The sequence below is a fragment of the Poecilia mexicana genome, unplaced genomic scaffold, assembly GCF_051168715.1.
Source record: "Poecilia mexicana isolate PSO_F unplaced genomic scaffold, ASM5116871v1 scaffold_8, whole genome shotgun sequence".
NCBI lineage: Eukaryota > Metazoa > Chordata > Actinopteri > Cyprinodontiformes > Poeciliidae > Poecilia > Poecilia mexicana.
This window is the reverse complement of record NW_028263377.1, coordinates 6,408,967-6,418,418: the sequence shown is the minus strand read 5'-3', so window position 1 is coordinate 6,418,418 and position 9,452 is coordinate 6,408,967. Positions and strand designations below refer to the sequence as shown.

At 37.3% G+C, this 9,452-nt stretch overlaps 1 protein-coding gene across 1 annotated transcript; it reads left to right on the top strand.

Moving 5' to 3' along the window:
- The first annotated feature begins 4,056 nt into the window (after positions 1–4,056).
- Positions 4,057–9,037, top strand: LOC106930820 (uncharacterized). The gene is made up of 6 exons (XM_015008613.2): positions 4,057–4,769; positions 5,509–5,740; positions 6,195–6,361; positions 8,098–8,244; positions 8,478–8,643; positions 8,730–9,037. Exons 2-6 carry the CDS (start codon positions 5,524–5,526, stop codon positions 8,924–8,926), a joined length of 894 nt encoding a protein of 297 aa, XP_014864099.2. The 5' UTR covers positions 4,057–4,769; positions 5,509–5,523; the 3' UTR covers positions 8,927–9,037.
- Positions 9,038–9,452: the final 415 nt, after the last annotated feature.

Genomic DNA, 9,452 nt, shown 5'->3' with positions numbered 1-9,452 from the left:
TATGTTATATTCAGTCACCGTTTCACTGAGAACAAGTTATTAATTTTTCATTTTATGTGTAATTATTTGATGACTGGAGCTTAAACGTAATAAAATTTGTATGAAACCTACCAGACATGAAATTAGCTAGGTTATCTTCTTTTGGCCTCATGGCGTAAAGTAAAAACTACATACACAAATAAGTGAAAAATAATTACTTACACAATCCATGATGTTTCACTTTATGATATACAAGCAAGAAATATTAATGGTTATTAAGAAAGACAATGTGACGTTAGCTAAACCTGAAGTAAATCCCTTGTTTAGGGAGGTATTTCTTGCTAGCGCAGGCCTCAAACTCAGCCAGACATTCCTGCTGTGCTAACTAGAGAAACAACAATGCTCAGAGAGCAGAAAAATTATGAAAAAAAAGGATGTCCGCACATCTTGTCACCTCCTCAGAACACCGTGGGAGGGTGCTACATCATTTATAAGAAAGTCCCTATCGTTTTTATGTAGCATGGGTGTCACTGAGAACAGGAAGAAGGAAGGGCATGGTAATTTGAATTTATATTTCTGCCTGATCTTCCTCATTCCTGTTTGCCGTTTTCGTTTTTGTTGAGACATTTTGCTGGCCAAAAAAACCTCCAAATTGAAAAAAGAAAGTGTTTCTTTCTAGAAATACTGTGCAGCTCTGAAGAAAATATGTATCATAGGAGACAAATTAATTCTGTAAAAACGTCATATAAAATCAAGACTAAAGGATTTAAAGATCTGCAACACAATTTGAGCAATCAAACCTTTTTTGATTATCAGTCAGTCTGACCATTTGTCCCTTATCATACAAAAATGAAAAGTTTTCCTTTAATGTTCTCTACACAAGGGAGTCTCAAAATTTTAATCTTAAAATAGGATAGACTTAAAATAGGAACTTCTATCTGTATGACTTTCAGCCCATTTAATTATGTGTGTGTGTGTGTGTGTGTGTGTGTGTGTGTGTGTGTGTGTGTGTGTGCGTGCGTTTGTTTGTAATACCTTTTGGGGACGATTTTCCTGACATATACTACGTTGTGGGGACCAATCGCTCCTTGTGGGGACCTGAGCCTGGTCCCCACGAGGGGAAACCCTGTTGTTGGGTCAGGGGTCAGATTTAGGGCTAAGGTATGAATTGAGTTTTGGTTAGGGTTAGGGTTAGGTATGTGATGGATAGGGTTAGGAAAAGGGTAAAGGTAAGGTTTAGGCTGTAGAAATGAATGGAAGTCAATGGAAAGTCCCCACAAAGATAGCAACACAAACGTGTGTGTGTGTGTGTGTGTGTGTGTGTGTGTGTGTGTGTGTGTGTGTGTGTGTCTGTGTGTGTGTGTGTGTGTGTTTGGGGTGAGGGTGAGGAATACACACCCTCACACACAAATGGTGTGAAGTTGGAGTTTCAGAGATGTTGAAATGGTGAGGAAGGGTAGAAACAATGCAGCACTCAGAAGCTGAGAGCAGCGCTGATGCAGGTCCTTTACACTATGATGATAATAATAAAGTTGTCCCAAGTAAGTAATTTTCACGTTTTCCAAGAATGAAAAGTACGGCAGAACTACTTATTTAGAACCTGGATATTTTTTAGATTAGTGTTTATGTTGTTTGTTTTTGTGATTGAAAGGCCCATTTTTCTGAATTTGTAATTTCCATGTTTGAAGTTCGAAATGTGTCCATAGAAGTCAGATTTGCCACCAAAGCGTTTCTCAAACATGTTTCCCCTGCATATAAAACTTTGTGACACCTACAAGTTAAACTGTTTATTTTTCACTTTCAATGATTGCTGGCACATTTTTTTTAAAGATTTTGTTGGCTCTAGTGGCCTTTATTTGATAGTTAATTGACAGGAAAGTGGGTAATGTGAGAAGGGGAAGATATGCGGCAAAGGTCAACAGGCTGAGAATCAAGCCTGCGACGGCCGACTAAGGGCTCCATATGTGGGTTGTGCTTAACCCCTGCGCCACCACAGCACCCCTGATTGGTGGCACACTCATGTTTCACATAAGCGGTAGTAAAAAAACTTTAGTGAAGATGTCGCAGGATTCAGAGAAACACATCTCTTACAAGCTTGCAAAAACGAGAGTGATCGAGTTACTATGGTTACACCAGATGAGGAGAAGATCCATAGAGCAACCGATCCCTAAATTTGAAAAAAATCAAAGCTATACACTCTTCGTCTTATTTTGCAGCATATTTTTTATTAGGAAATCCCACTAACATTGAGTAGACGGCGGGAAGATATTTATTACTTGCCTTGCAGTAATAAATAAAGATATTTTCAATGTGGTTTGCTTTTCCGACCATTGTGAAGATGAGTCAACAATGCTTCAAATTCCCAAAACAGATCAAGTACAGAGTGCCTTATCTGTTTTTATTCTTAATGGGGGCAGAGGCTGATTGTGCTATGATAAATTCTCTTGTTATGCAGATGACATTGAATGCTTTTGCTAGTATGAACTCTAGAAGTGTATTTAGAGCAGAAAAAGGAGTCGAGAGTAGGAAAAGAGTTTAATTGTGGCTCTGACAAAAGATCCAGGTTAAATTTTTGTGTAATACAAGAGCAAAGGAAAAGGAAAAATATTTTCATTTAGGAAAATATTTGTTTTAAAAATGTTCAAGCAATGTTAAATGGACGAGTGCAAGAGCTTTTTTTCAGTTATTTGTTTGAATCATAGACCAAGACACGTTAATTTTACCCTGTTGTCCCTGAAATAGCTCAGTCCAAACCCTTAACTTGAACTTTTAGTTTTATTTTTTCGGTTTTTGAGAATAGTTTCATTTTAATTGAGGGTGTTTGCATTTTAGTACATCTTTGTGGGAACTTTAAATTCTGACTCACAGCTTCATCATCCGGACTTTCTCATGTGTAGTTCTGAGCACATTTCTTGAACTTGAGCTCCGATTTCACAATTATTAATTGTGGTAGCTGGGGCGCGCAGTTAGTACGTCACTGTACTTTTGTTTAAGTTTGACCAAATAAACCTTTTGAACCTCAAGTTAAATTAGCTAATTTTATTCAGACATCTCTTCTGTTTCTCAGAATAAGGAAAAACATTTAGAAGTAGTTTTGCATTTCAGATTTTGTAAAAACGTACTTTGATTATAATAAATAATTCTTAATAGTGATAAATTCAGATTGTTCTTGGTGTTTTCTAACCTTGAAACTGAACATAAAATTGAAATTGTTTCTTTTGCTCTGCAAACATTTTTCCCCCTCAGTCGTTTCCATAAAAGCTTAAAACAAATCATGGATTTCTCTTTTAAAATATAATCAAAGTCGTTGTTGTTTTACAGTTGTTGTTTTTTTTGTTAGACTTTACACTGATATATCCAGTGAGCTCCAGAGTTAATATAAATAATTAAACAAATAAAATAGCAAAAACTGAAACTGAGGAATCATTTTAACTGAAATAAATAAAATCAATAATTAATAGGGGAAAACTAAAATAACTAAAATATGCTGAAATTACAGGTGTAATTTACTTCATTTTTGTGTTAATGAATCTATTTATTAGCCTTTCAAACTGATTTTTTTCCCTCACACACAAGAAGTTTATGTCAGCAAATCCCGTCACGCCATATTCCTCCACTTAATCTAGTCCGCAAAAATACTGATAAAACGCCAGAATAAGTTTGTTGTTCAACAATAATTAAATACATTTTTTTGAAAATGTTATCTTCCGTTGAGTATCCATCACCCGATCAATGTAAACATAATCACAATACAAATCTTTGACCTTTTTTGAATTTTGTACCTAAAAATTTTCCAGTGTATGAAAGAACTAAAACTTCTACTGTAACTATTAACAGATAACCTGAAACTGAGCTTCATTATTAATAATAGCAACCGATAAAATCTAGCAAAAGTACACTAAAAACTAATTTTAAAAAAAGTCACAGCAAAATAAAACTAAACTATAATGTAAAAACCCATAACCATTATAACCAGGTTACAGTTTGTAATGAGTTGCATCATCACCTCCGTCGTCATGACAACGAACACAACAAAGCACAAACAAACTCTGGGTCTGGGTCTATGTTTCCCATCCCTAGCTAGAGTCAGCTGAACGTTCTCGCCACTGATGGTAGGTGAACGTGAAAAATGACTCACACGTGGCAAAGAAAAGCTCCCAGATGGGTTGAACACAAAGGGTATTTCCACAAACTGGGTTCGAACAACCCTGAAGGTATCCCACCTATATGGGCTGCAAAGGTTCACGTGTTCACATGAGAACGATGAGATATTTAGACTTTCCAAACAATGCTTGGTGTGTTTGTAAGTTCCACCCACGGTGAACAGTCATTGCAACATGAATCCATCAGTGGGGAAACTGGTCCCACATTAAAAAAAAACAAAAAACAAAAACAAAAGCTTAACAGGTTTTACAGTCATCACACTTTTGAGGGGTCGGCTCAAAACGTATTCACAGTCAAGACCAAGCTGCTACTCTGTTTCTGACAGTTTGGCGACAAGAAAAAGTGTCAGAAGAGATAAATAATAGACGGGGTTTGCTTGCCTCTGAGGTGTTAACTTAGAACGTTCTAGTCTTTATTCTTTTAGCTCCTGAGAGCTAAAAGAATAAGCTTCTCAGGTGGTTTCACTTCCTTCACCTCCAGCAAAACAATCCTCAGCTGGCTTTTCAAAATCAAATCAAATCTCTTTGTGACATGCCGTCGGTTGATGGGTGTGAGAAAAAGAAATGAGGATGTTGCGAGCAATGAGGACACAAGAAGCAGTCAACATTTAGCTGCGCAATACTGAGGTAAGGTCAACCATTTCAAGCTGGCTTTCAAATTTCAAATTGGCACAAGGTAGTTTTAAGTACCAATTATTATCATTATTTTTGTATTCCCACAACAATCTTGTGTTGGAGTTAAAAGTTTCAAAATCGTCAGCAGCTAAATGATATACAACAGATTTACCAGATTAGAAGGTATAATTATTTTGCGACTGTATTTCGTGGGCTTATGCATTTCTTTTTTTTTTCTTTTTTTTTTTACAAAAGTGAGAAGAAGAAAAAAGTTAAAAGATAAAGAGACATGGCTTTTACAAGTAACCTCTCTTACACTTCACCACCCGTCGACAACCTCACAGTGATGTTAACACATGTTGGAGAATGTTTTAGACACTTGTAGTAGAGACTTGTAGCTCTTCATTTTTTTTTATGATATAATCCTACTTTTAGGTTTTAATAACTGGACTGTGTTTGCTTTTTGCTGTAAACATGCATGCACTACACTCTTCATGTAAAAAGCAGCGACGGAATCAGTTTCGAAGCTCCCTCCCAGCAGAGCAGGGTTTTCCTTAGTGAAAGCCCTCAAAACCTTTATGCAGGTGGCAGCCTGTATTTGTTGAGGAAACCTCAAACTTTGGCATTGTAACTGAAGATGAGCAGACAGGTGCGCGACATCTGAGTGTGTGCGGGGCTCTAAAAGTGACATGAAAGAGTTGGCTTCTCAAGACTCCTGCAGATTTACAGTGCACCATCTTCACTCCCTCAGACGCCTACCTCTGCCATGCCGCGCTCGTTCCTCGTCAAGACCAAACGGACGCATCCCCTCAGCCCGCCCAGGAACCACTGCTCCAGACGGCAGGCTGAAACTAATGCCAAGCATGGGATTGGGCTTCCTGAAGATGCTCCACAAACTTTATCCCCAGAGATCAGAAACCCTCTGAGTGATGGACTGGCAAACTGCTCCTACAGAACCCCAAAAGATAAACTCTGGCTTTCAGGTATGAGCCCGTTTCTTAAAAATGATACTTTTTGCATTAGTTGTTTTTATAACAAGATGATAATTAGCAAATGAAGAGCAAAATTTTATATTAATTGTACTAGAGAACACTTTAGGTGTTAAGAGCAAGCTGAGGTAGATTGAGTCACTGGGGGAGTCTTGACCGACCAACTGGGGTCTAGACTCCAAATGACATTGCAAATCAGGGGAAAGTTAGCCAAATACCAAACATGATAAAAGTAAAGCACATTTATGCTGCAAACTTTAGGAGATTAAAAGCTGCACTGACAAATAAAGGCAATATACTGACTGCTGATGCTGATGTTTGCTTGATTTTGTAGAAATGCTTGTAGACTCAACCGGGTCTTGTGTCTCTTCCTCTGTTATGTTGATTGGACGGCGATAAGTTTGGAACCCACCGGTTTAAAAAAATCTGTTTTATTTTCTGACTGAAGCCCCTGTGGAGAAGGAAGACCATCCCACGCCTGTCGCTCCATGGTCGCCTGACCGACAACAATCCGACCGAGAGAGAGAACTGGAGAGGCTCGTCTTCTTGTTGCTCAACCACACATCGCACACTGACCTCAAATCACCGGTCAGGGATTGTCCGCTCTGTGAAAAGGTGAGAAACGAAGAATAACAGACTGTATAAAAAAAAATAATTAAAGTCCCTATTTTGCTATCCGAGTAAAACCACATGCTGATGGTATCCTGCTGTTCTTTCCTCAGACAAAATGTGCCTTCATAGAGAAACCATTAGCAATTGTTTCTCTATGAAACAAATTCCATTACAAAACAACTGTATTTTAAAAATATTTATTCCAAAATTATGCAATTTTTCAACCTTAATCAGTTTTAGGATTGAGGGAGAGCTGGCAGCAGATGTTTTCTATGAAATCTTCGTCTATTATCTGTTTCAATAACATTTGAAAAGTTATCAGGAATAATTATGTTAACATAAGAATATCTCTATCAATGCTAATTTTATGTGTGTCTTAACTAGCTTTTGTTTTGTGATGGAGTTTGTATTTTTTTTTTTTTGGTTTGAGTTTACTTGGTTAAATTGTTTTGAAGATGATCATCGTGTAAAATATAAACATCTGTAGCTGTTATATATATATATATATATATATATATATATATATATATATATATATATATATATATATATATATATATATGGGAGATATGGCTCACCACCAAGGGAGCTCTTTCATCAGAGGGCGGCATTCTAACAAACACGCTTTCTGTCGCTCATTTACAAGTCCGGTCAGTGGGAAGTGGGCACTCCCCTGTGTTATATAAACTGTGTGAAGATACAACTTTGCACCGATGCTCTGAAATTGGTATCCCACTCTCTGCTTCCTATTTTCAAACAGAATGGCTATTTGACTTTTTGTCAAATTAACCTGGATCTCTCTCTCTAGGTTGAAGTCCAAAACTTCGGTAACACTTTATTTGAAGGGGAGTGAATAAGACTGACATGACACTGTCATAAACATGAATAAGCCTTCATGAATATTTATGACTGTTGTCATAAAGAGTCATTCGGTAAATCATGACACTTTTAATACAAAGTTGACATTATACAAAATGTCTTTGTTATGACAACTTCACATTAACCAAAAAATAATTACTGATATAAATTTGTTATAAAAGTATTACTGATTGCACTTTAAAAATCAAGTAACTTTATGTTATTAAAGGTAAAGTTTAAACAGTAATGATTTCTTGGTTAATGTCAAGTTGTCATAACAAAGACATTTTGGATAATGTCAACTTTGTATTAAAAGTGTCATAATTTACCGAATGACACTTTATGTCAACAGTCATAAATATTCATGAAGACTTATTCATGTTTATGACAGTGTCATGTCAGTCTTATTCACCCCCTTCAAATAAAGTGTTACCAAAACTTCAAACTAGACAACCTTGCTCTGAATCATTCTACACTTCCTGTAGATTGCTTACAGATTCTTTAAATCAGAATATATTAAACAGATACTGTTAAAAAAGATAAATAAAAAAGCAGAGGGAATTCTTTGTTTTATTCCTAAAACAAATCAGACACAGAAGGAAGTCTGACATTTATGCTAGAACCATCACTGACTGAATGAAAAATGTTAAAACAAAAAAGAGAAAATCGTATGATTTTGATGTTTTTTCCTGGTTTTTGAATTTTAGATAAACTAGCGATTGTTATGTCTATTGCAAAGGTGATTTGAAATAAATTTCAATGTCATTGTCATAGCTTAAGCGGTTTCTTGTAGTAGCTCACCTATTTCTGTGCAAAGTGAATCCACTGAACCCTTTATCTAACATGAATATATCTCATTCTTCTTGTTCCTTTCTCCTCAGTCTCTTTCAGATGTCCTAATGTCAGGGAGTCTGCGGGACCAAGTGCACAACACCCTCTCCATCCCTTTGTCGAGATCCCTGGCTGCTGCAGACATTTCCCACGTGCCCTTTGGTTTCCGAGCAGTTGGCAGCTACAGCAGAGCAAAGGTCTTTACCTCTTTAAGTGTTTCTTTCTTTCTTTTTTAAGGACTTTTGGCTAGTGCGCTTTATTTTACAGTATACTGACAGGAAAGTGGGTTGTGAGGTAGAGGGAAGAGTTGCGACAAAGGCTAACGGGCCGGGACTCGAACCCGTGACGGTGGGGTTGAGAACAAAGGCCTCCGTACATTGGCCGCGCGCGCTCTACCGGGACTTATCGTAAGCTTCATTTTTGTGTCCAGGAGCGAAACTTTGGCTGCAAAGTGTGTGGAAAAGTCTTCAAGCGCTCGTCCACCCTGTCCACTCACCTCCTCATCCACTCCGACACGCGGCCTTACCCCTGTCAGTACTGCGGCAAGAGGTTTCACCAGAAGTCTGACATGAAGAAACACACCTTCATACACACAGGTGAGAGGGAGACGCGCGATATAGGTTTTCTGTTAAACTTGAGCGTGAATCATTACGGGCTCGCCTTATTTCTGCTCCCTGCGCAGGAGAGAAACCACACGTGTGCAAGGTGTGCGGTAAAGGATTCAGCCAGAGCTCCAACCTCATCACCCACAGCCGAAAGCACAACAGCTACCGGCCTTTCAGCTGCTCCCGCTGTCAGCTCACCTTCCAGCGCAGGGTGGACCTACAGCGCCACCAAGAGACACAGTGCAGCTATGGAGACATGTACAGCCAAAGCTGAGCACATCAAGCTGAACTTTTTTTTGTACATAATTTTGACAACCTGTGTATAATGTTTAAATGAATAGACAGTGTGTAAATTTGTTACATGAATAAAGATCAATGTGACTTATCTTGGCTCATTATTTTAGCTTATCTGTTTATAATGCTAAAGTAGAACTAATTCTGTAATGATAATTGTGATATTTCTGAATCTACTTGATGGCATTTTCAGTTATGATCAGAAAATCAACAATTACAAAATTTCTTAAGCTCACTTTTGCTATTCTGACAGTTGTGTAATCCATAAAATGCCGTATAACAGAAAAATTATTCACTTAAAAATGTAATTTGAAAGATGCAAAACTATAAAATTTGCATCCCGAAGAGTAAAAGAACATTTCAGTCTGTATCTTCCAAATGTTAATGCAATAAAAATTATTTTTAGTAAAAAAAAAAAAAGCATTGAAATGTCAGTATATACAGCCTTAAATGTTATAGACGTTAATATTAATTAATTAGGGGAAACAATTCAGAATTTGTGAAAC

What these genes read in the sequence shown, in the direction of transcription:
- LOC106930820 (XM_015008613.2), top strand. Translation starts at nt 5,524, where the DNA reads ATGCCGCGCTCGTTCCTCGTCAAGACCAAACGGACGCATCCCCTCAGC. An exon ending in ATTGTCCGCTCTGTGAAAAG is followed by an intron (nt 6,362 to 8,097) that starts GTGAGAAACGAA and finishes CTTTCTCCTCAG; the next exon opens with TCTCTTTCAGATGTCCTAAT. An exon ending in GCAGCTACAGCAGAGCAAAG is followed by an intron (nt 8,245 to 8,477) that starts GTCTTTACCTCT and finishes TTTTGTGTCCAG; the next exon opens with GAGCGAAACTTTGGCTGCAA.